General features: G+C 39.7%; 1 protein-coding gene across 3 annotated transcripts in view; it reads right to left on the bottom strand.

The window, feature by feature from the left end:
- The window catches only part of RNASET2 (ribonuclease T2), a 27661-nt gene extending 2351 nt beyond the window's left edge, over positions 1–25310 (bottom strand). Inside the window, exons 1-10 of one of the 3 annotated variants that reach the window (XM_065631283.1) lie at positions 25183–25310; positions 20655–20759; positions 18069–18135; positions 12078–12133; positions 11101–11158; positions 10233–10303; positions 6407–6520; positions 4117–4162; positions 3832–3906; positions 1–1348 (exon numbers count right to left, since the gene is read on the bottom strand). The exon at positions 1–1348 is cut by the window's left edge and continues 2351 nt beyond it. In XM_065631283.1, coding sequence (XP_065487355.1) covers positions 1157–1348; positions 3832–3906; positions 4117–4162; positions 6407–6520; positions 10233–10303; positions 11101–11158; positions 12078–12133; positions 18069–18135; positions 20655–20743 — 768 coding nt within the window. In that variant the 5' untranslated portion in view covers positions 20744–20759; positions 25183–25310 and the 3' untranslated portion in view covers positions 1–1156. Of the gene's footprint in view, positions 1349–3831; positions 3907–4116; positions 4163–6406; positions 6521–10232; positions 10304–11100; positions 11159–12077; positions 12134–12989; positions 13020–18068; positions 18136–20654; positions 20760–24385; positions 24402–25182 lie in introns of those variants that run through there. The other 2 variants (XM_065631284.1, XM_065631286.1) reach the window with 2 other exon arrangements.
- Positions 25311–26796: the final 1486 nt, after the last annotated feature.

Genomic DNA, 26796 nt, shown 5'->3' on the forward strand with positions numbered 1-26796 from the left:
CCACATTTCATGTTTTCACAGTAATATTATTCTAACAGATGGTTCCTTGAGCCATAATTGTCTTAATTTTTGAAAGTCAATTTGAGACACATCAACATAGCACTGTGTAGAGGACATCATCCAAATTTGGTCCCCTTTGGAAACATCCAGCTTTGTGGTTATGTGCACTATTGCTAACATTTGTACTTTTCACTGAAAATCCTGTAGTATTACTGTTTCAACTATAGAAAGCTGTTTCTTGGAACAAAGTGATTATGTGAAAATCTCATTTTTAAATACAAGTGGAGGCACTCACACTTGTGTGGTAATGCTAAATGTTCAAATACAACAACAAAATAACAACATATTTCTAGGGCCTGGCATTTTCTTATACTAGCAAGTAAATTCTAAGATTGGTTGCTCTTCAAGACTGTATGGAGCTACTCTAACAAAATCAAATAATAGGTAGGGCTACAAATACAGTCTTTCTGGGTCCTTTTAGCAGAAGTACCAAAATCTGGTGAATGTTATTTCATTCACTAAGAAGTTATGCAAAAGTTGCCATCCTTGGTCCACCGTGATCTCTGAGTAAGGAAAGGTTTAAGGCCTCAGAGGATGGGGCCTCTGTTCAGCACTTCTGGAGAGCAAATTTATGCAAGGCAGTGGGTATTATGTCTGGGAAAGGACCTCCAGATGGGTCTCTAAGTTCTTCTTGTTTACAGTATTTTCTTCTCAAGAAATTGTCATCTCATCTAACAGAGACAAGCATCCTTTCAAAACAAAGAATTACTTAATCTCCCTGACTCACTGGCCAAAACCAAAAGTGGCTCAAGTGGCAAACCTAAGAGCAAGCAAAACTAAGTAGTGACAGTTCTCCTTTGAACATTGATTCAAACTATAAGCAAACCAAAAAGTCCAGGCAAAACTGTAAATCACATTTTGATCCTATCAATATCAATGCAATAATTCAATACTTCAGCCTGTCTAATTAATATTACAATGTGGACCATTCTTCTTGAATGGCAAAAGCAGCGTGTTTTCCAGCAGAAATCTTCACAGCATGCCCGTAATATACAGAGCTTTGTCATATTCCTAAGTCAAAACTGACTTCCAAGGTATAATGTTTAAGGGTTTGGTTTTTGTTGCTGTTTAAAAAGTTTTCCAAAGTCTTATGGCTTCATTTGTGATCCTGGACCTCTGAAGGATAATATGTTGGTAGGGTATCACTGCAGACAGACAACTCCTTGGTTCCAAGCTTCATGGCATGCTGCATTGGGTCAGATTCACCCTTCAGCATCATGCAGTTTCTCAGCTGAAATTCTTTGGTGAAGCAGAATTCAATCTGACCAATTGTTTGTGCTTTTTCACCCTAGAAATGTGAGGGAAAAGATCAGCTTGGTGGGGAGAAGAAAACAAGGCAATATATCTGAAGAACTGATATAGCTATAGAATACAGTAGTGTTTATTTGTATATTTGCCACTTAAAAACTGTGAAGGAGACAGGTACCAGAGGCATCCACTCTGAACAGCTTACAGCACATACTTTAAGGAGCAAGCAGACAAGGAAATACATTTTAACAATGTAATTCAGTAACGATTTGGGGAATCTGCCCAAATACTAAGTTTCATTATGGAATGCTGTGATACAGATTATTTTAGCATATACCAAATCTGCACAGTACACAGAAGCTGTTCACCTTAATGATGAGCACTGGCTGAACTCTGTGAATATTGACAGGTATATGTGACCCGAAAGCACCTTTCACTAACTCTTTTGTAGTAGGACAGGAACTGAGGCAAAGAAAACTCTCCAAAAAGGAGAAAAGGAATTTGGTTTTATAATAGCTTTTACTGAAAAGAATACAGAAGTAAGCTGTCAAAAGTAGCAAAAATGTCACTTTTGGACTACAGGACAGACTAGGAAGAAAAATATTGGCCATGAATAAGGCGGGCACGCATGGAAGCCTTTCACGTGGGTAAGAACATTATACAAAAATCTCCCAAAATGCTCAGGTGTGACAAAGTGCACATAGAAAAAAACTGGGTTTAAAACCACTAAGCAGGACAAAAATACATGTACAGGACAGAAGTAACTGTGGTGGAGTTTTTCTGTTGCTTTGGTTTGGTTGGTTTTGGGGTTTTTTTGACTCGTTTTCTTTTGGTTTGGTGTGTGTTTGTTTGTTTTTGTTGGCAGTTTTTTTGTGGTTTTTATTTTAAAGAACTCTAAGAACACAGCAAGAATGTAATATGTTTTAAGCAGCAAAGTATCCCCATAATGCACTTCAGGCATCAACAAGGCTTTGAATAACTGCGGTGTACTTTTCCCTTTCTATTAGCTTGCACAGGAGACTCAAGCTGTATATTACTTTCATCCAATTTGAGCAGCATCCCAATTGTACCAAAAGCAATGGCAGAACTACAGCGAACAGAGCCAGAAGTTGGGGTTTGTGTTAGCTCTGTATTTCTTCAACATGAAGAGGTGGGTGAGTGTGCAACCCACATTCAACTCAATTTCCCTTGTTGCTTAAAGTAACGTAAGAATATTTCAAGAATAATTGTAACCTAGAATTCTTTTTCACGTGAAGCAACATCTGAGTATAAAAACCTCAGAGCACTACTAAAGCAAATGAGCTGACAACACACAAACTATTAAACTCCAACAGCAACTGTATCTTGGCAAGTTTTCATTAAATTGTCGTCTCTGTATGGGCAATAACTCTGTCAAGTGTTTTGTAACAAACCACTTTTATCAAGCTGAGATAATAAGGAACCACTAGTAAGAGGGAAAGCTCTCTCGTGGCTTTGTTTTTTTGTTTTCTTTTTGAATAAAAGCAGAGTAACCTAGCTGAAAAAGGAAAACCAGCTATGCAGCCTACCCATGTAATTGTTTAGAACACTATGGTGACCTGTATTTTATGCTATAACACACCGTCTCTGTGTACCACATTCTCTACTGCACCATGATCCACAGTACAATTGTTGGCAAGGAAAAATAGAAAGAAATGAAAATTTTAGACACTGTTGGCTCAAAAGGAAAGACTATAGTTATCTTGAACCACAGTGAAGCTCAAAATGCCTTTTTGTACCTCTTTAGGTAGGGGGTTTTGAGCACAACCTCAGAGACAAGCCTCTGAGCTGCTGTATTTCCGAAGGATTCTGTCCATTGAGTAACTTCATGCAGAACACACAAGCCGTGCCCAGTGAAGGGAAGATGGCTGTTGACAGGCAATACCCTTGTCAAGGCCAACAGTCACCAGCTCCATTCGGCTCACTCTTCTTGGTTCTAGTAATTTGCTATATGGCAATTAAGCTTTGGCAGGACCAGGGGAAAGTACTCAGCTACAGCAATGCCTCTAGCGTGGTGGTTGCAGCATTCATGCAAAAGATGCAGGTCCAAATCTTTTAACACAAAGAGACCTTTAAAAGCCAGTGCTCCCACTTTCTAGGTAAGTATACTAACAGTGAGGTTATTAGGTAAAGAATGGACACCTCCTCCACTAGCAATATTTCTGCGGTAAGCAAAGGCTGTGGCAATAGTAACTAGCATAAGCTGAACTTAGTATGTTAGCAGTATGTTAGCAGTATGTTAGCCAGTATGTTAGCCAGTATGTTAGCAATGTTTTTATGAACTCAGCTCCAAGAATCAAGCAATATCTAATCTGCAAAGAGCTGTATACACAAAGAACACCCAGACCTAAGTTTCACCATGCTGAAGATTTTTCACTCTACTTTTGCTTTTGTTTTTTGATAAAAAGTGCTCTTTTTGAAATTTTTTTTTTTGGTTGGTTGATATTTTGTTTGCATTTCGATTTTTTTGGTTTAGGGAATGTGTGTTTGTTGCAGGGTTTTTACCTCTTCTGGAGGAAGACATTGGATCTTTGGTGTTACGCCATAAAATTTTGTAAGAGCTTCCTTTATGTCAGTCATCTGAAAAATTAAAAAGCCTACATAAATTGATAAGTCACTAGTACATCTTCCAACAGCTCCCACACTTAAGTTCACTAAAACTTTTACATAAAGCACAACCTTAAGAACTACACAATGAGAGAGAGATCATTTATTCTCTAGAAATTACTTAACTCTTGCTGAAAAAAAGTACACACACATGATCTTGTTTTATAAAAGACTGCCACTTACCTGGTAATATGAACTGCTTGGTTTTATCCCAGCTTTCAGGAGATAGCTGAAACAAAGATAAAACATTTTTCCATGTTTCCTATATGCAGACATAACTGCATAATCATTAGTTAAACTGACAGTGAGAACCCAGCAAGCATTACAGCAATGGGGAGCCAGGGAAACTTGTCTTCCATACTCTGCCAGGCCTAGGCAAAGTTCCCCTTTTCTGAAAGGCCACTTCCCATCCAGCTCAGCAGGGTCAGGAAGAACCCTTTCCCCCACCTTAAGAGCAGCTGGGGGAGCCGAGCCTTTAGACGCAGCTTAGGGAAAGGGAAATACTACTGTTATTTGCTGGACCTTCAGAATGTTTTGTTGAGTGCCAGGTAGGGCACACAGTTTAATTGCCACTTCCCCCTGCCTTGATGCATATCCCTGTGCCCTGGCCACCAGGAGGGGACAGAAATGGACTTGTGAGGCTGCTCTGGGCACCCTCATGTTCTAACACAGGGTCGGCTTGCTGGGGTGGGAGGCACAGAACACACTGGGAGAGGGACATGGTGTGTGGATCTCAATCAACATCAACATCAGGGCAAAAATGTTTCCTAGTGAATATGTTTTTTGACGAGGAAAGATTGTTCACATAAGAAAAGCAAGGTTAACTCTCAAAAACTTGTAGCCTATATATCCCTTCCTTTAGATTGCATCCTGAGGGAAGGCCACGCTTCCAAGTTGACAAGACTGAGGATCCAAGAGGTGCTGAGTCTCTAAGTCCTTGTTTCTTCTGTAAGGAGTGGGAACGTTCAGCATCTTGCAGGATTTAATCCACAAATGCTGATAATGCTCAGCCATTCTGAGGTCAGGTTCTGCACAGGGGAGATTTAACCCAGTTGACTAAAGGTCTAGCTGTTCGTCATAGTCATTTGACACTGGATATAAAGAAGCCAATAAAATAGATGATGTTCTGTCATTCTTACAGAAGCCTGCATAATGTCCTCTTTTTAATAATTTCCTTTTGGGAAACCATCTTTTAATCACGAAGTACTTTTTCTCATTCAAGTATAAATGAAGTACAATAGAACATTAGCACTCTTTATTCTTTTCAGTAAAGATTAATTTAATTATGATCATTTTTACAATGGAGATTATGCTCTGAGCAATTAATTTAAATGTGTTTCAGTCTCTATTCTTTCTCAGTGTTACACACGTTGATATAGAGTCACATAATTGGTCACTGTGCCATCTGGAAGATGTTTTAGTCACACCAGCACAGTTACTTAGGCAATTGACTTATCAGACATTATTAATTTTAACACTACATATGACATATTCTTAAGGACTGTGTCTAGAAAAATCTGACTAAGTTTTACAAGACACCTACAAAAATAGGAAGTGGGGTGGGAGAAAGACATATTTCCTTTGTGCATACGCAAAGTGAATGAGACTTTGCTGCTTGGGCAAGACGCTGATAGAACATGAACGGTTTTTTTAAAAAATATGTCTTTCTAGATACAAAAGAATTTATTTCCTCTCTCAGATACTGTTGTCTTATACAGGGAGACATTTCACGGTCAACAAATCTGAGTCGAACATTCTCCCACCCACACCAAGCACTGATCAAGAAAGGACTCTGGCCTTCTGGCCTTCCCCTGCAGCCAGCATGTGCACATACAGTGCCCGGACAGGCCACTACATTCCCATCATGATTTTGTATCTGGAAAGGCCAATGCTTTGGAACCATGAGAAGGAATCAGCTCCTAGGACAAAGCAAGTGTGTCACATCGGGGTTGTTTGAACGGACAACAGAGGGTTGCCTCCAGCAACTGAACACCATCCTTCAGGAAATCCTCCCTTGCTGTTACCTCTCAGCCTCTTCCCAGGATGTTCTGCACAATTGTGCCTGCACCTTGTCCTTTTCTCTGAGCAGAGCACTGTTTTTTATAAAAACAAGTGTCTGGGCTTCTGTATGACTTAGAAGGTTGGGCGTTTTTGTAATTTGATTTAGAAGTTTAAAGGTACCACAACTTCTGGTAGTGAGATATAGCTGATACAGCTTCTCAAAATTTACTGGCTCACATTGTATAAAATGATGCTCTGAAGAATGCTGATGGTTTACCAGACTTCGAAGTGACCAGAGACATGCTTCTCAGAGTAGACAACCCTTCTTCTGAACTCCAGTACTAAAGCTAATTTATATTAATATTCATTTCCCCTCCGACATCAGATTTTTAGACTTTTTTTTTTAGGCTAGATTTGAAACTTTAAGAAACTATTTGAAGTAAGAGGCAGACCACTGAGTTCATTTATGTACCTGTTAAGATCAATGTGCTTGTAGAGTTCCAAAGCTTTACCGAAGTATTTCTTCTGAGAATTAAGGGCCTGAAGTGTGGTTGCACAAGTGCCATGTTTGTCCCACTCATGTTTCCTATAGGACGAAAGCAAAATTTAAGTTTTAGAAAACATTATTTTCATATATATGTGTTGCACAAGCTAGCCAATATACTTGAACAAAGTATCTTAAAGTCTACATGTGTGAAGTAGAACAACAAACTAAAAAAATATTGCACATGCAAAAAGCAAAACCAAGAAAGATCATTCCCACCATTTCAAGTACAGCAACAGCTATATATTTGTTTTTAGCAGAATCATTTACCAAGAGATTTTGGACCTATCAGGAGAGTAATGAATGACAACTTCAGAGAATATATGCATACATGTGTGTAAAACTAATGGTAAGCATTGTCTGTGTCTTTTAAAGGTAGTACCTCTATTTAAATGTCCTGCTGTTTCCAGAAAGAAGGCAGAAATAGAGGGCCAAAGATCTGGTGGTGCTCAAGAAACGTATTATTGCTAATATGGAACTGCCCTTGGAGTGGTTTGATTCAGTTCACACTGATCACAGGGTCCAGGCAATGGGGCTGTGGGGATCCCACGTGAAAATACACCGAGCTACCCACAGACAATGCCCACGCACCACCAGCTGCAGCAAGCCAAGAATACACCAGGCTCAAGTTTTTTAATCAGTCCTGTGAACTTCCAGAATGGAGAACTACTTTAAAGTCACTACAAAACAATTACTGAAACTTTAAGATGACACTCTTGACAGTGCTACTTGGTTTTGCAGCAGAGTCACATGAAAAAAATAAAATGACGCAGATACAGCTAATCCTGACCATTCAGCACAGGCATATGAAATTTCACCTTCAACTCTTCCATTTAAATGCAAACTGAAGCAGTTAGGAAATAAAGGAGCTGCAGGTACCAGGGAAAAACAGAAATTGTTTGGAAATCAAAAGAATTAATGTCTCCGTGTTATTCACTGAGACACATTATCCTTCACCTAGACCACAATAAGACAAGGTAATTCCACTTGAGTCTCAGCTCACAGCTGGGTGGCATGGGGATACAGAACACAGCTGCCTGTTTTGATCAATGCCACCCATCCTTCTGCACCTCTCATACCCATGAGCTGGGCAGTAGCAGAGAGCACACATGCTGGTTGTCAAGAACTTTGATGAACGTTTTTTCCTCCTTGTAGGACACAAGTACTTTGTCAGGTACACAGGAGTGGGGCTTATGGCACTAGATTGGGTTCCACTATACAACTTGTCCTTCACCATCTTCTCTATGGTGTTATGAATAAATGTTACACTTGCAACCCTCAAAGCTAAATCCCACAAATGAAGTCTTATGGGGCTGCAGAAATGCAAAGGAACAAGACTGGTACAACACAGCCATGTGGAAAGGAAGCCGAACCTCAAAGAGATTTTGCTTCCTGTTAAATACAATGAGGACAGAGTTCCCCCAAGTGCGAAGCCATGCAGACATCATGGACAACATCAGGAGCATATCAGGTGGGTTCAAGAATTATAGAAACCACCCAGTCTGAAAACTAGCTCATTATTAGGGTAGGAACAAAGAAGGTCTGTAAAGCACAGCTGCAGGTGCTGCCCACAAAATATAGAAGATTAGGGACACCCAGCTGTCCCAGAGACCAAATCCTGGTTCCTTCTTCTGTATCACATATATAAACAGATCCTGAAGAGAATTATCTTTGTCTAGAAATTTCTGTTTGGTGCAAAACATTAACTAGTGTAAAAAGCGACGGTTTCAGCTAATAAATGTTGAGATACAAAGCACCCATAATCCTTTATCCTGTACTAAGGCAGTCTATCCTGTCCAATTCAAACTCTTGGGTGGCAATTGTCACAGTTGCTAAGTTAACAAGGTGAGCAGGGATGTGCAGTTATCTTTACAGAAGCACCTGCAGCCCTTCTAAAATCACCAGGAAGATTCCTTACCTGCCCTTTTAAGCCAGGGCCACAATTAGAGGTAAAGCCAGGAAGAAACATAATATACAATGACAGTGGTCTAGGAAAACCCCTGATGTGATATTCAATACGTGTTTTGTTTGTCACTGCTCCTACTCTTTAACCAATTAAGATGCCTTTAGGCTACAACAATGAAAACTGTAAATAGTCAGTTTTACTTTCAAATTCTTATTTCTGCTGTATCACAATTTTTACACTATAGTGATTTTTTTTTTTCAAATTTTGAAGTACAGTATTTTAACTGAAGGGAGACATACAATGGGATCTTACTGGCTTTCGGTTGGCTTAAAACCTTGCATTTAAAAAATCTGGAGTTAAGACCTGCCAATTACAGTGCACTTGTCAACTTACTGAAAGAGAGTGAATTACTCTGTCAATCAAAATATTAGTTACAGTGTTATACCTTGACTTTTGTATTGCTTTTACAATATTTCTAATTATATTTCCAGGTATTGAAAAAAGTGCTATTTGCTAGGTTTGAACTAAAAGGGAAAAGGTTTTGATCCTATCTGTTCATACCTGCTGCCTACCAAAATACCTGTCAGTAAATAAGGATTGGTATGCACCTGTTTTTATGAACAGGTAGGTGGTTACGGTATGGCAGGTGCTAGATTCGCAACATATTTTTCTTATTCTAATTCCAAGAACACTTTAAGGTGGCATAAAATTGTGCTACCACAGAAAGCAGCAGTCATGCTCTCCCTGGCACAGTGCAAGAAGAGTGGAGTGGAAGATGGAAAAAGTAAGAACCACCACTTTGGACAGTTAAAGTTTAGGTTGCCATCAGACACTTGTAGAAACAGTTTAAGACTCTGAGGACAAGTGTCTTCTGTAGAGCAAGGACAAGACTAAAAGAGATGCACATTCCCCTCAAAGCTCTTTCTTAGTGACACAGGGAAGAAACAGTCATCCAATCCAAAGGAAAACTTATGGGCACTTACAGTTGACATGTCTTTAAATGCTATTGCCTCTGGCTATGTGCTCTGCTTCCTACCTGGTGTTACCACTCTCATTGCAGATCTGGAAGAACAAATTGCATATCCATACCTGGGCTGACGCAGCTCAGGGCTCAGCAAATCAATTTGAATGGCCACTGATTTTAGTTAAAAATAATGCACTTGAACTGAAGCCTATGAAAACTCTTCGGTCCAAATATCTGATTATTCAGCAGCAAAAAGAAAAGTGGAGGATGAAGAAAAGAGTACTGTTGTCAGGGGAGATCAAAATCTCATTTTCCCTTCCCACAAGCCAAGTAGATTGATCTCTAAAATTCCCAGATCTGGTTTTAAGCTGCTAGGAATATAAGTAAAAAGAAAGAATTCTGTAGAGAAGCGGCTAGGATGATCCGATGCATCCTATTTTTCCATTTGCTCCTCTGTGAGAAAGCCCAAAAGGAACAGCCCCTGACAGCCAGCAACACAGTGAATCTAGCGAGGAAAAGAGGCCTGGGAGCGGCTCTTGCAGCAAGCTGTGACATTCCAGGAGTGCTGCTGATATTCAGATTTTATGTGTCAACAGCAGCTGCTCCTCCTCCCTGGGGGCAAAGGGAGGAGACACACTCTCCCTCCCTCTTTCAGCAAGTTTCATTTCTCCAAAACCTCTGCCATAGCCCTCTCTTCAACAGCTGCATTTGTCAGGTGCTCTAACAAGAAAACAGATTTATTTTGTGAGACTGACAAGGAACACTGCTTTCAGTGGCCTCCTGGACACTGCTTCTCATGCACAACATCTCACCCGAAGAATCACTAACTCAGATTTTTAATAAAACAATATCCAAAATACTTTCTAGGTTTTTTTTGTACTCACCAGAATTGGGTGCGATTCAGAGATGAATGAAGCACATCAGGCCAATAGTGTCTCATGTCTGACATAAGATCCTAAAAATATCACAATTAATAAATGCACTTACAGGGGTGAAAAGCTATTTCTTACACAATCTACATACATTAATACACTTTCTAGAACAGAAGCCTCATCTTTCAACATCCCCAACTGAAACGTTTACTCACAGAAAAAAGTATTTTTCCCCAATATTCTGAAAATGCTGTTGTCAGAGGTAATAAGTGGGTACAACTATCTAAATATCAATGTACCAATACCAACACGCTGCCTCAAAGTAAGATTTTCTTTCAACTGTCCCTGCAGAAGTGGTTCAATCATGTAGCTTTCCACATCTGCTGGTCCAAGCCTCCTATCCCCATTTACAATATATTTGAATGAAGTAAGGAACAAATTTTAATTAAAAAAAAAAAAAAGAATAACGATAAAGGACCAATGCTGTGGGAGAAAACACACAGAAAAACCTACTCTGAACTCTTTTACTTTCAGTGTTCTGGTTTTGCAGTAGAAAATAGACGAGAGAACATGGACTAACTATAATTTCTTTTTCACAGGCACTTTTTGCCACTGTGGCTTTTTTTAAGGAGGATGTGGCTGAACGTGTCAAACCACATATCAACAAAATCATGCAGTAACAGCTGCTAATGATCACAAGCACTGCAACTTCAAGTAGTACCAGAAGCACCTAATAAATTTGTGGGGTTCTTAAAAGAACATACCACTCAGCAAACTTTAATATTGATACATTATAAACTACAGATTTTGCATATAGCATGTGCAAAAGTAATTGCACTCAGCTCTGCTTGGTACAACTGTTTTTGTTTTAAATAAATACCTTAATCTCGGTGACATTGAAATGCCATGTCCTGTTACACTCTTCACCTTTGTCAGGCCTAGGGAAGCAAAATAAAAGTGAAAAAAAAAGATGTCTCCTAACTCAGTAATGCTAACTAACAGCATCTATTTTATATCATTAGTCTGATTTTTAAATATGCAAGATTACAGCTAGAGAATTTATTTTAAAATGCAAGTATCTCATCAGCATATACAGCATTTTTGAAGTAAAAACTCAAGACAGTAATTATGGCCAAAACATTTCCAATGCAGAGGCCCTTCGTTAGGCCCTCCAGTCCTTCCCACTCTGTGTGAAAGACATACTGGGGGAGTAAATGATATGGAAGGGTCTTGCATATGATGTCACTAATGACACTGACCTCCTGAACCACTGTACCAGGTGACAATTCTGCAAGTATCACCAAGACAGTCACTGGAAATGTAGACATAATGCTGTTCATCTTTCCGGGATGCACAGCTTAGCAAACTCCTGTACTGAATTTTTCCCTGCATTTGTCAGGAAAACCTTGAATTGCTACCACTGGCACCAATTCCAATGAATCGATTCCTTTGAAGCAGATAAGTTTTTCCTGTACTTTTGCAATATTTGTGCTGAGTTAAGATCCTTAAAGCCACAAGCAATCACGTGACATTAAAAACTGTGTACTCAGGGAGGAAAAAAAGAGAGGGGCAATTACACTTCCCTTTCTGTTTGAGAACATTACTGATCTTATAAGGAGATGTATAAATAAAATGGTCATGTGGCAAGAAGATTTCAGGAGCTCAGTGAGTCATGAGATACAGAAGTGTATTTCAGTTTTATAACCATAGGGTTTTCATTTCCAACAAAATGAGGCCTTTTGTTTCAAGGAATCATAAAACCAGATAGATTAAGCCCTCAAAGGAAAGCACTAAACATCCTGCTACAGAGTTCCATTTTCCTTCCCAAGCTAAAATAAAATTATTCTATGACCATACCACAGTCCATGGATTGTCCAGTAGTCTGGAGGGTCTTGACAATCATTGGCACTCATCTGTGGAAAAAAAAAAAAAAAACAACCCAGAATATTTGTTATATGGGCCCAGGTATAATGGTTTCAAGGAAAACATAAAAGCTCATTCACTGGTGGTCCAAGGCTCTAGTGAGACATGAGTAAGTTTTGCTTGCCCAAACCAGAAACTGGTGAACTCCAGTTACTTGAAGCTGTCATGGATTGTGCCACCTAGAAGAGAACAACTGACATTACAATTTTGAAGCAGATCAAGTGAATATCAGGGGGTATCCTGAACAGGCAGTGTAAAAAGAAGACAAAGGACAGGTTATGAGGTAACAGAAAGTAACCTGATCCATGCTAAATGAATGGAGCTAAATATGCATTTATCATATTCCAAGTGGCAGCTCTCTGTCTTTTTCTCACCATCAGGTTGTTTCAAGGAGTGTAAAGCCACCAAAGCAAGAAACACAAAAATAATCTATATCATCAGACAAGAACACAACCATCTTTTACGATCCAGGAATAGTTTTGTTGTTGTATTAAAAGGGAAAAATACAAAGAAGAGATGCAATAGGTTATTTATTCCAAGTAAAATTGTTAGAATATATATTTTTAAATATTTTGACTTGAGATACAAGGGAATGGAGAAAAGAAAAACTATACACATTCCTACAAAAAAAAAAGGCCATATTCAAAACTTTTGATAGTGCAAGAGAAATAGTCTACACAATTATTGCTTGGAGCAGAGTACATATTCCTGAAGAAAACAAAAAAAATCCATATTCACATATCACAGAATACTATTACTGTATTTTCCCTGATTATTCTGCTTAATAATTATGGCTCTCTTTAATACACACTTTTCACCATTAAATAACAACCTCCTCAGACTTACTTTCTCCATAATAGCAGCTTTCCTTTTCGGTTCTGCATCCACTCTTAATTATGCCAGCATGCCTTTTATGGGATGCCAGAGCAAGAGTAAAGCATAGACAAGAGCAGAGAGAGGGCTGTAATCCCACTAATTGCCTTCCACATGCCACAGGCCAGTGGCAGCAAAACTGCAAGCTCTGCAAAACTTTATTGTTCTCTGCCCATTTCCTTCCTCTCCTCTCCTGCCACCAATAATAGAAGCAATTAAACCCAGCAACAGCTTTTTTCCTGAAGGGAATATTTTCAACAAACACACACTGCAAACACCTAAACAATATCGCTCCTGTCATGGCACAAGCTTTGTAGAGCTGAAAGGGTTCAGCTATCTAGCTGAACTATAGAAAATGAATGGCCAGCAGCTAATGCATCATCCCCTGGAAAACAACCTGACAGCTAACCCACCTGCTCAACCAACGGCAATCATCACAACAGTGCAACTGTGCTCCTTACCCAATCTTTCACTGCAGCTCTCAGACACGAGAAAAGAAAGCCCAGAGTAGTTTAAATCTGGAATCGGTTCTCTCCTGTCACGGCACTAACCTTATGAGCAGTTTCTTCTACATATTTCATCAGGCTCTTGGTGTTTCACTGTGTGCTGGCACAACCGCGAGTTCAATGGAACCTGCAATGCATTAGCCCATGCTGTGCATGCTACGGCCAGCTTCATTCATCCTCTGCTTTAGTTCTAGCCATAGTATTTTTCCAATGTTGATTTTAAATCAATGTCATAAAACGAGCAAACACTAGCCTGAGAAGCTGGGTACCCCTGCTGCTTCTGCAAAAACACTTGTCAGCCTTCCTGTTTGTCATATACTGATTGCTGGAGGATTAATCCAACCTCAGGCAACCTTGACTTACTACAAAAATGTGTTTTTGTAAGTAGGCATTGCACCCCAGAAAGCCTTCTATATCTCTATTAATTTGAAAAAATAACATTGTTTTCTCCTGTTTTAAAGCAATCTAATAATCAAACCAATCCAAACTAACCATACATGATCTATAACACTGAGAAAAGCACCATTGAGCCTTTACAGCGCCCACCATGCTGAGAGATCAGCCTGTTTTTAACAGTGAGACCCAGGACAAACAGGGCTGCTAGAAGCATGGGAGCTCCTTTACCTCTGACACGCCGAAAAGTGAAACGCCATCAAGCTGTCACAGAAGCGTCACCTGCAGAGCTGCCCAAGTTACAAATCCCTTGGTGCAGCAGCTTGTGCATAGGAGAGAGCAGTGCTACTGGATCACACGCAGATATCCCAAGTTTAAACAAAAAGCTTCTACAAAGTGAAATATTTAATCCTCCTCTCCCTTTCAACCACAATGTTTAAGAAGGCCATCTGTTTAATTCAGATAAAATTGAAGTGTTCTTTTGTAAAAAAAATATGACAACTGTGGAGAGAGTTCACCTCTCCAATTTCTCTCTCCCAAATCGTCTGCAATTATTCCTCTTTCTCCTTCCCCCCACGCCCTGGGGTAAAATGAATCAATACATGAAACAAATTTATAAGGCTGCTGAAAAAAATCTGGGAGTAGGGAAATAAAACAAATTTACTTCTTGTTGAACACCTCTCCAGCATGAGCTGATAAGCCAAAACCTTTCATGTGTTTATCCTTACAGAACACACACACAAAACCACCTAAATCAGATCTTAGTCATAGAGAAGTTAGAGGCATAGATTACGAGTTATGAGGTAGATAGGCATTTAGGAAACAACTTTCTTTTGTTCCAAAATAACTTATGACAAGAGACAGACTCACTTTGACACACCTGGCTTAATATACAAACAAAGAAATAAACATATCCCTTTACCTAAGGAACTTTCTGATCTAATGCAAGACCATAATAGCGTACTGCCCTCACCTAAGTCACTTGAATTCTTTCTGTATTACGTGACTCCTTCTATTTAAAAAAAAAAAAAAAAAAAAAAAGTGTTTCTATTATTCCTTTAAGCCTTTGCTATAAAATCATCGCAAAAGCCTGAAATTAGGAAAACCTTTTATCTCATATAGGAAAAAAACCTGATCTGCTGCTTAACACCATGTTCAAACTTGAATTCAGGCTGTTCTGTTCATCAGCCTTTTCTGTTGTCTTTTCTTCAATTCTTTTATTTGATCGGCATGTATGTTCAGTAAAAGGCAGATCACAGCCGGGTTTAGTACCCATTTCTTTATCATCCTTCCCATTCTTAACAGAGAAGGAACTGAACAGCCTTATCAACTTGCATCAGGTTTTCCTCCTTTCACAAGAAAACACCCACAGAAGACTATCTTTTTGCAATCTTATTATTACAAAAACTGCAATAGTATTTCTCTTTTTTAAGTTCTTCACAACTCCATAAAAAGGAAGGGGGAAAAGTCCCTCTTCTTGCCCTTAAGTTGCTTGTATTTCCACCTAACAGGATGCACATGAATTTGTGATCAGAAAGTTAAAAGTGTCACATGAATCAGCCACATTAAGTTCAATAAATTGCACTGCAGGGAAAATTTATTATGGGAACATTAAATTTATAATCACTTGAGGTCTGTGAATTTAGCTTGGATATCTTTGCAGAAGACATCGTCACTTTAGGTCAATTATACAGTACCAGAATTTCTAATCACATGATGAAGAAAAACATCTCTCTTCCTCCTTCAGCCTTTCACTGCAGCAGCCAGTAGTTAAGCCATGGAGTTATTATTGCTTCCATGATACTGACTGGTTTATTTTAATAGGTTAGTTTAGAAGGTGTGATTACAAAACACTTCTCAGTTTAATTGTGCTGATCACACTCAGTATTAAAAAGCACCAGCTGAACACATACGGTCAAAAAGCACAGGAAGAGCTGGGGGATGTGTATTCTCAAATTTCTGGCATGCTGAACTGTGCCCACTACATTTTAACAAAGGCCTTTCAGGCCCTCAAAAGCCTGAAAAAAGTTTTGAACATAGATATGCAAATTAAGATGTAGGTCATCCACACACCTATCAAGAACACAGTATGAAGCAAAGTAGCCTATTAATATAATCAGGTTCCTTTATACAGGAAGCATAGACTAATAAGGACTTGCACAAAGTAATGTCTCAAAGGTTTTTTTACATAAATGATATAATGAGATTTGCAGTTTCCTTCACCTAGCTATTTTTTCCTTTCAACATCGTATCCACAGTTTTAAACTGAAGATTGATGAAAACATTTACTCACTGAAATAACACAGCAATCATATATAAATACACTGAACATGAAGAAGAATCTAAAAAAAGCCCCCAGCTGAATTTGGGAACTCTTCTTACATTAACATTAGCAAAAAGAAAGCTGTTACGGGAGTACAGTTGAGATTCTGTTTCTTCATATGACTCAGTGATGTGAAACTGGACAAAAAGTCATTTAATGAGATTTTAATTTCACTTTTTCTTCACTCCTTTGGAATGCTTCTTTCCATCTCTTAATACAGAAGATCACAAGTTTAAGAAAGCCTACATTTTCTGATGCTTAATATTGTCAATTATTCATTACAATTTCACTGTAAGCTTATAAAGGTTATTTAAGGTAATAAGGTACTAAGGTAATAATTAAGGTTATAAAGGTAATAATTACGGTTATAAAGGTTATTTGTTAGTTTACTGCCAGTTTTGCCGCCAGTTTCACTGCCCAGGAATTAAGAGTAGTAGCCGGTATGTGTGTGTATATATATATATATACACACACACACACACACATATATATACAGTAGGAAAACTGGTTGGTAGGGGTTTTTTGTTCAGTTGGTTTGTGTGTGTGTTTTCGGTTTTGTTTTGGTTTTTTAATTGTTTGCAACTCATTCATGTAAGCAGGAGTTTGCACGGCTGCTGACTACGAACGCCCACTCCTGCCAAGCACTACCAACTCCTGAACACCAGCATCTCTGCTTGAAGTCACTAACAGTGATGTTTGCTCCACAGAAAATCAGACACAAATTGCATCAAATCTACCCTTATTTCCCTTCAAAATCAGGCAAATGAACAAAAAACATAACTGTTGCCACTCTTTGGTCTCAGTTCATCAACCACATCTGAGTTTTGTTACTGATACTTCCCCTCCACATTTAACTAATGTAAAGTACATCTACATTTCCTCAAAAATTAGGCAGTATGTGACTTTTGCTGCTACTGCTTTTATATGTATTTCCAGAAAAAAAGTAATGAGAAATACAAAAAGTACCTAAAGCATACAAAAAGAAGACTCTAATATTGTAATAAATAACCCTAAGTCTCCCAGAACTGGGACCTTTCTGTCTCCAAAGACATTTGCCTGAAACTGAAGCTTCTCTATTATCCACAGATTTCTTTATCCTTGTGTCCATAAATGTGACCACATGTTCCATTTTGAAGTATATAATATTTTTAATTTGGCTGTATAAGAAGAGGCCTTTGAGTATTTTCAGCACAGGAAAAATGTTCTACTTATCAGATGGTAGTAAGTATTTAATAGCAAAACAGGCATAACTTGTACATCTCTTAGTTGTGCTTTTGACAGGCATGTGTTGGAAGTTTGGGTTCATTTTTGGTTCCCACCCCTCAAACCAGAAATGCCCAGAGATACCTGCCGTAAAAGCTTTATGGCTCTCTTTTTCTTGACTGAATCCATATTTGATGACTTGTTAAAACACTGGAGCCAACGTTACAAAGCTAAAACCTGTTGTGCAGCAGATGTTCAAGTCCTAATCTGCTGTCTTCAATCAGACAAGGCAGGCAAGTCTCCTTACAGTCTGGTGAAAGTCTAGGATTAAATTTACAACTAACAAGACGTCAGAAAATATATAACAAGCAATTAAAGGTTAGTGTACAGTATATCCTACATTGACTATTATATCTGCAACACACCACAACCCTGTCTTGTTTACTGCTACTCTGGAGCACAGGAAAGTAGCAAGAACTGCACCAAGATTGGCAAAAGCCTTTACAAAGATATAAGGGCATTAGCAAGACTAAACGCTTGATGGGCTTTGTTCATTCTGTTTTAAAACATTTATTGTCCAAGGCTACTTTTGTCAGGATAAGAGAAAAAAACCCACAAAAATCTCACCTTGCATACAGTCACTGGCCAGTGATGAGCAAGAAACAGCTTCTTCCAGGTATGCGGCTGGTTGTCGCTGAAGAAAGACAGACAAATCTATTTTTCCTCAGGCATTTTAAAAAGAGCAACACCTTCACCCAGCAGCACTATGCTTACTGGTATAACACATTGATTTTAGAGCTGGTGGTTGTTTATAGCTTCTATCACGGTACTTGAGAACTCCACACACAGCAGGATCAAACTAACAACTCACATAGAAATAACATATTTAGAAACCTGCCAATACCTCCCCTACTGTTAAGCAAACACAAGTCCTGGCATCCTATCTCCATATGCTTTCCATTTCCTAAATATGAAAGAAACATGTTATGTTTTACATTTAGGATAGTGCTTGCTAGCAAGCTTTTAAAACAATCACTAAAAAATAAAAAATAAAAATGAAAATCTTTGTTTAGGATGTTAAGAATCTTCTAATTCTACCTGATGGGTATATTAACTGAAAAGAAAGTATACAACATTCTTGAAACTGTAATTACTCTTCTAAAAAGAAAGACTACAAACAACCACAAGCAATGTAGTTGACACTGCAGGAGATGCAATTTGATCTTGCAAGTGTCTCCAGCATTTCAGAATAAAAAGTAAAAGCCATAAATCTCAAAAATGGTGATTTTGTCATTTTACAGACATCTAATTCAAACACTACCTTTTTAAAATGCTTACTATAAATTTAGTCACTTGTAAACATTTAATAAACAAACTGTGACACAGTCTTAAGGTTACCTAAGGAAGAACTAAAAAAGGAATATTCCATGTTTTATAAAAGCACCTGTGTTTCAAAGTCTTAGAATAAAGAGATCTATAACTCGCAGAGGGATCGGTACTATCTTATTCCTGTGCAGAGGAGAAAAATAAAAGCTTAAAAAGTGTGTTCAAAAAGTGTTGGAAGCCTATACCACGTCTTTGCCACTTCTACAGAGGCATTTTCCAACACTTTGGAGCAGGCTTGCTTTGGATAAACTAGAAGGAGATAAAAAACCTGTTGGTTCAGACACTATGGCAGATATGTTTAGCTATTAAGCAACTGCACTAAGTGAATAAATAGAACAGCAAGTGGTAAAATCTAATAAAAAGAAACAGAACCGTAAATTGTTCAAACTGACAGCACTGTACGTAGTACTGTCAAAATAAATTGTTATTCTCTGGAAGCTAACAGCCACATGTCCTTTGTTACTACTTGCCAGAGGTTATATTAAAAAAAATATATATGAGAAGGCTAATTCTTCTCAACTTGAGGAAGTATGGATACTCTCACATTATATCACTTTCCAATTTTTTCCTCTGGTTTTGCTAGTTTGCAATGGCCACATTTTCTCTTAAGCATTCACCTCTATCTGTGGTTTTAAAATAATTTAGCAGAATACCTCTGGAACAGATCAGGCATAGCCACAATGAAAACTATTAACAGTTCTATCTGGTCTTTACTGCAGCTGTGGAAACCTGAATAGAAGAATTGCCCAATATTGTAAAGCAGTTAGATTCCTTGCTTAAAAACAAACAAACAAGCAAACAAACAAGCCCACTTTGCTTAGAAAAATACCATCTTTCATCTGTATCTGAAAGAGCAGCTGAACTTCTGCAACAACAATCATGCCAAAACAAGTTCTCCTAGAACACACTTTTTGGCTAAGGATAGGTCAGAAAAATTTGCTTATTAAATAGAGCAAGTTTTAGAAACTTAAACTCAGAACTGGAATCCAAGAAAAGACATTTTCAAAACCTATTCTGAAGTACCCCTTTTTGGACGCGAGTTACCCTGCCCTGTGCCTCTAGAGCTGCCTGCACTGCCATGATGGCCAAGGCACAGCCCAAGCTCCAGAAAAGCTGCCATGTAGCCACTACATGAAGTTCAGCACTGAACTGAGCACCCTTAACCATCCTCTTGCCAAAACACTGAAAGGAAGGAGAAAACTTTATTTCCTAATATAATGCAATCAGAATTTATGCCTTTACCACAGAAGGATGTGATCTGGGGTGTGGGTTGCCCCATGGCCCATTGGTATTCAAACCCAGATTTTGCCAAGTGCAACAACCACCAAAAGGCTGCTCGGCACTGATCCAGCCCCAGTCAGGATTCTGTATGAAAGGGAATTTGAAATTATTTGAGCTGAGAAAATATCAAGGGGAAAAAAAAGGGTATAAAAAAAGGTACACAGTGTTAACGGTGCAGTTCATGCCATAGGGATGATTCCAGTTTTTTTGTTACACATCCCAGAATTATTTCTGATTTTTGTCATTACTGCATCACAAGTCTAAACGATTCATTTAAAGCAAGACTGCAAAGTTTTTAAGTGCAATGAATGTAAGTTTACCCCTTTTTTTCATGCTGACATATTAATAAATGGAAAGCTTTTCTTAGGCATGACCTCCACTCCTGTTAATGTAGATGCCTCATTTTACCAATGACCTCAGGGAAGAATAACATATTAAAAATAGTACATAATAAAATAAGAAAATTTACACTCATTAGAAGTTAAACTATTATGCTCTGCATCTAAGAGATAACTGTCAGAGATTTCTTTTTAAAGCATCACTTACCCTTGAGGGAATTTATCTGAAATACACCAGCAACATAATGCCATAGAAAACCAGCCCAGAATCCAGTACTGCAGCTTCGCAGGCTTCATTTTGTTAATCAAATAGCTGTTAAAAGGTGTTAAAAGAAGAAATCTGTTACTTATCCAATGTACTAAATTACAAGTGTTAAAATGCAGAAAAACACCAAGTATCTCAAAACCAGCAGCTAATATCAGCTCCAGACTGGATTTACAAGCGTAGGTAAAATGAGGATCTCTTTCTCAGCTGTGTCTGATTCCACAGCTTGTATGCTAATTTTCATAAACTAAAGGCAACTAGGACGAGATGACTGTTTCCTTTTTTTCTTTACTTGCACACAGTCCCAACAGAGCCACTCTCCAATGAACACAAACTTTCTATGCAGCCATACCTTATGTACTGTAACACTCTACTTGTGTTCAGTTTAAATGCCCAAAGTGATTCATCAAAGAAACTTTGAGCTTAACAAGGAATATTCATGTTGGATTCACCAAGGCTGATATTAGAAACTCACTAGAAGCGAATTATGATGTCCAAGGATGAAATTCTCTGTAAATGCCAGTTGACTACTAAACTGACATTAAAAAAAAATAGCTGCTAAAACCAGATCAGTTTCTGTTCTTGTTATAAATCTGTGACTGCCTCTACAAAACCATGCATGGTCTGCCTACTACCCTGTGAACCCTAGAAATCAAGGGAGAGAAAAAAAACAAATCAACTTAACCTTCACCAACAGGAGGACTTTCAGTTGGCACGGGTCAAAAAACCCCAGCTGCCTCCTGTACCCACCAGCCATACCACAGCTTTTCAGACTGTACCTCCTAGATGCCAGAAATAGATGTACGCGCATGTATTTACATGCAATTATTAACGCCTCACTAAACCTACTTTCCAACGTTCTCACTTTGAGAACCCTAAAACAAGCACTGCAAGAAGAGGCGCTGCATGTAACCTGTGTGCCTCTTCTAAGATCACTCACTACATAAGTCATGTCCTTTTCTCTGTGAAGGTTTTAAAATTAATCCTTTCTTAGAACAGCCTGTTTTGAGACCAGCAAAGACATTGCTGATTCAGCCATATAGGCAAACTTTAGGAAATTCAGTGTAATTCTGATCTACAGCTCATTATAAACAAGAGCCCACTTTCCCACCACCGTGGCATGGCTCTGGGCCCAGCCTGCAGCCCCTCCACAAGCTGTACCCCCAGTTCCACAAACGCCGCGGCAGAGCTGACGTATATGGGAGGCAGCCTCCCAGCCCGCAAAACGGGTCAAAATTTCTAAACTGGTGAGGGGTTTGGGCAACAACAGTAACAGTTAACCAGCTGCATTTATCACAGGGTTTTGCTGAGATGTGAAGAAACTGTAGGCTTTAAGCTATTCTTCTATTTCTTGTGTTAATGTCTCCCTAATTCATAATGGATATATTCCCAAGGTAAACAGCTTGGCCTAACAGAAGATATTACTTAGTTGGCAAATGTTAATTTTCTAATCTTGTTCCTCAAAAAAGGCCTGAAGCATTTTCACTCACAAGGCAAGATGAACACGAAAAATTTCAAATAATTTGGAGCGTGCTACTTGTATACAAAAGCAATCGATCATGTAGAATGAATCCTTATCAAAAGCTAGCTAAAGCAAGATGTGTGTCTTCAGTATTAAAGAAATTGATATTTTCACGTAACATACAAAACATAAAAATCACAAATAAATAATTAACTGCCAGGCACCAAATTACCCCAAGAGTTCTGCATTTAAAGTGATCTCAAGTCTCATCATTTGAACAGCAGGAATTAATGATGTGAGATTCAGCCTTATAGATGTGTTTATGATTTTGTCTACTGTTGTTTTCAACTGAGAACCAACCAAGCAAGACTTTATTTTTCTGCAATGATAAACTATCTACCCGAGATAAAACACTGAGATGTAAGTAGTCTTCATGTAAGATTCTTCCCTACCTGTAAAAAGCACATTTTTCCAGAGAGGACAAAGTACCACTTAAAAGACAATAATGTTACACATCACCACCAAAAAAGGCTATAATGTACAAAGGTCTGGAAAAAATCTCTAAAGGAAGTAGATTACAGAAGGAAAATACGCCAGCAAGCATTATGGTATTTATTTTGCAAACTGGTATGGCTTAAGATGACAGGCACAACGAAACATTTTTTTTCCAGTGACTAAGTTGCAAAAAAACATAAAGGCAATTATCTCCTGTTCTCAATGGACTCCTACATTTGATCAAATAATGACCAGAGACAGAAGGAGGCTGCAAAAAATGCTGCAATTGGAACAGTGTAATGTACTGATTTATTCGGCATATTGCTTTGCACCATGGAACCAGAACATAGGGACAACAGAGGCAGTGAGATCTAAAAGCCCCCGATCTGTAACTTTTACATACAAATTACATTTTTTCCGCTGATAAACAACACATAAACTCTCTCTAAGATCTAGCTTAGAAGCCAATATTGCAGCTATCATGGCACTATAATGACAGATTGAGTGATTTACTCAAGCTGACCTTTAATTCATCTGTGACACTGATGATGGGAGGTGAAAAGTGCAGCAGTCTCACTTGAAAAGCATTCAAGTGATGCAGATTTGAGAAAATACACGTCCAAATTAAAACTGTATTAACAACTAAGACATATGAAACACATCTAATTTTAATTTTAAAAATGCTTCTGTTTACTAAAAATTGCACTGGATTACTAATTCTACAAATATGAGAAAGAAGAGATTAACAAATTTTACACCAATTATACTCCAGTAAGAAGAAACGGGAATTTAATATTATGAAAGTTAGTTATAAATAAAGTCATTTGTTCCAAAAGACTTCATAATGAAGAAAACTTAAATGAAACCAGCACAGATACATAATAATTACTTGTAACTGGGCTATCAACTCATTCTCACAGATAAAATTCCAAAGAATATGAATAGCTTTGGGATGACTCTTGGTTTACTATACCTGGATACAAATGCACAACACGTGTGTGCCTCAGTAACCAAGTCAGGACAAGGTCCCTTTCAGCTGTGTTAAGACAGTTCAATGTTGGTATCAAAATGACCTGCCCAGGCTTAGCAAGCACTACGGAGAACTTGTAAAAAATAGTGATGTAATCTTTAACACATTTACTATTATTTGAATTCTGATATACCATTCCTGAGGGGGCTGCTGACATAGCATGTGCTTCTTTTGGACACTAGCAATTAGTTATCTGTATTCTACTGCCTTGTTTTAATTTTTTGCTTTTAACAACTAGCATGACCAATAAACCTCACATTTATATAAAATTTCCTGGCTTACATTTTAGTTCATAGACTCAGACAACAGAGAAGAGGCTGCAGAAGGGCACTTGAGCACTAGTGAGAGGGCTCCCACAGCTACCAGCACAGCCTGCACACACCGAAATGTCAGCAACGGCCAGAGATGAGAATTTGGGCAGCCAGCCTGGCATTTAAAAGCACAAAAACCAACACCCAGGTTTAGGTGCCACCTCAAACAAGGCAGTGCATGCTACCTCTGCCACAACGAGTTAGACAGCCAAGTTACAACACTGTGTGCCAGAAGGATTAGTTTAATTTGTTAAGTGTTGTTAGCTTCAGCAACTTCTACCTCCGCAGCCCACTCCCAGCTAACCCATTTCTCTCATGCCTGAGTGCTGAATGAACTACAAAAAGGCCCTTCAAGATTTTCAGATGCAATACTCACGTCCACTGACACAGCAAGTTTTTTAGCAGAACTTTCTCACAAAGTACAACTCAAAGCAGACCTTGCCCAGCAGCGGTTTTAGGGCAAGCCTGGCAGGAGCTCAGTGCTGTGCTCCGAGCTGTCCTTGCACTGCCTTCCCGGGGGAGTCTTGGGCAAGGCGGCACCTCGCTTTCCTCACACGCACCCCAACGTGCTGCTCTACTTTTAGCACAGTGTCGTAAGATTTAACTTCCCGACAACGCAAGACGCTTGCTCCAGATACACAATCATCACAGTATATTACAAGGGTATTTTTATAAATCAAAAAGAATGCAACAGAGCAGAGAACTGAAGTGGAATGCCTGTAAATGACAGGAGGATGCCAAAGCTGATGACAGGCGTACAAACTGTAAACAGTTTTTCCAGCTCTGAGAAATGCTGCAATTTCTTTGGCTGACGTTTGATTTGCTTCACAGGGAATTTAAGGCAGAAGAAATGAAACCGATACTATTTGAGCCGCTACCGGTCCTGCAAATCCCACCTAACTTTGTGCAAGCCAGGAATCTCACTGGAGGCAACAGGCAACAAAGCTCAACACAGAAACACGTCGGGCAGGCCGAGCGCTGCCTTCCTCCTGCGCAGCAGCTGCCAGCGCAGCGCAGCCACCGGCGGGTCAGGAGTGGAAGAGGGAGCAGCCGGGACGCGGGAGCAGAGACTTTCAGGCCTGACCTCCGCTGCCCCGGCCCCGAGACCTCGCCTCGCCTCAGCTCAGCCCCCCGCTGCTGGGCCCTGCCCGGCACCCGCCGGCCCCGCGTTACCTTCCGCCCGCTCCTCCCGGCCTGCTCCGCAGGACTTCCCTGGCGGCGGCCGGGCGCAGCAGCGAGCACCGACAGGCCCCCGCAGACCTGACCTCGCACAGCCCCCGCCTCGGAGGAACCTGCGGGCGGGCAGGAGGGGCGGAGCAGCGCCGTGACCCAGCGGGGCAGGGCCGCCTTCCCGGCCCCCCCGCAAGCTTGTAAGGCGCCGGTCCCGCCTCCCTCCGGTGGCGGCTGCCCGCCGGTGTCCCGCGGCCTGCCCGGTGCCTCGCCGCCGCCGCGGATCCCCTGCACTATGGGCTCGGGGGCGACGGCGCTCCTCGGCTTCCCTGCAGCCGCGGCTGGACGCCGCTGGAGCCACGTACCCCGGGGAGCAGGCCCGGGTGTGCGGAGCAAGGCAGAAACGCCGGGTGGCCGCGGAGGAAACCATTGACGTGCGTGGTTTTGCTCATCCTAATGTTTTGGTTGGTTCTTCTTTAGCATACTGTAGGTTTTAATTATTTGGAATTCCTGCTGAAAACTTGTGCAGCACAGAGGTCTTCAGGAGTGCAACAAGGACAGTCCGTATTTTAAGTAACCTATTCAAATAGGAGGCTGTTGACTAAAGCAAGTCCAGTAAGGGGAACAGAGGAATGCTGACACATGCGTCTGTGGTGTACTTCTCCAAAATAATGAGGGAAGTTTGAAATGGTGACACTCAGGTTTGGCAACAGTAGAAAGTTTCTGAGGGAGAAGGAACCCAAAGGGATGAGTCACAAACATCCCAGGTGGGACTTAGTTCATGTTTTCGTAGCGCTGCAGTAAACCATGAAACAGATTCCGGCCTCTTTGCTGATGCACGAATCACAAATACAAAGCGTGATTATTAATTACTATTGTATAGTTTTGAACTAGAGGCGATATGTCATAACCATCCTCCTTTAGCGCACTTGAGAAATATGTGGGCAGATCTACTTCCACAAGCAAAACAACATTTGTTTTGAACAGATTAATTGCAGTCTGTGTAATAAGGTCTTTGTTCAAAGTTACAGTATTATTCACTGGTAAAATTTATTTAGTTATGTTTACACATTTACATGTTAAGAAGGAGAATGAGGCAAAACTAATCTCTTTGCCCACCTTTATGTGGAAACATGGAAATGTCATGCCGGATGGAACGAGTGATCCATCTGCTGTTTTCTCTGACAGTGTCTGAGAGGTATCAAAAGCTTCAGAAATTTTTTTGAAGAGTTAAAAATAGTGAAGTTCTCCAGATTCTTGTATTCAGTACTGCTTCTCCTCCTCCTGCTGCTGAGGGCGTCACTGCTCCATCTGGCACTAAAGTCATTGTCACTGCCCGTGAGGAGTCAGGAGACATGGACACTAAGTTTTTCTCAGCCTCGGATTTTATCTTTGTCTGCAGACTAGGGATGAAAAAAGTGAGCCGTACTGTCCATGTCTTGCAAGGTCTTGTGCTCCAATGTTAGTCCTGTTTTGAGGTGTAATAGGGATTTACACTCCAAGGCTGCCAAATTTACACTTATCGCTCTGTGAAAATGAAGCCCAAAGGCAAGTTTCCCATTAAGGTGGTTTTAAAGAGAGAGCCAAAGCTTCTCTAAAATGATGTAGGCTCTTAAG

Source organism: Caloenas nicobarica, chromosome 3, assembly GCF_036013445.1.
Source record: "Caloenas nicobarica isolate bCalNic1 chromosome 3, bCalNic1.hap1, whole genome shotgun sequence".
NCBI classification, from domain to species: domain Eukaryota; kingdom Metazoa; phylum Chordata; class Aves; order Columbiformes; family Columbidae; genus Caloenas; species Caloenas nicobarica.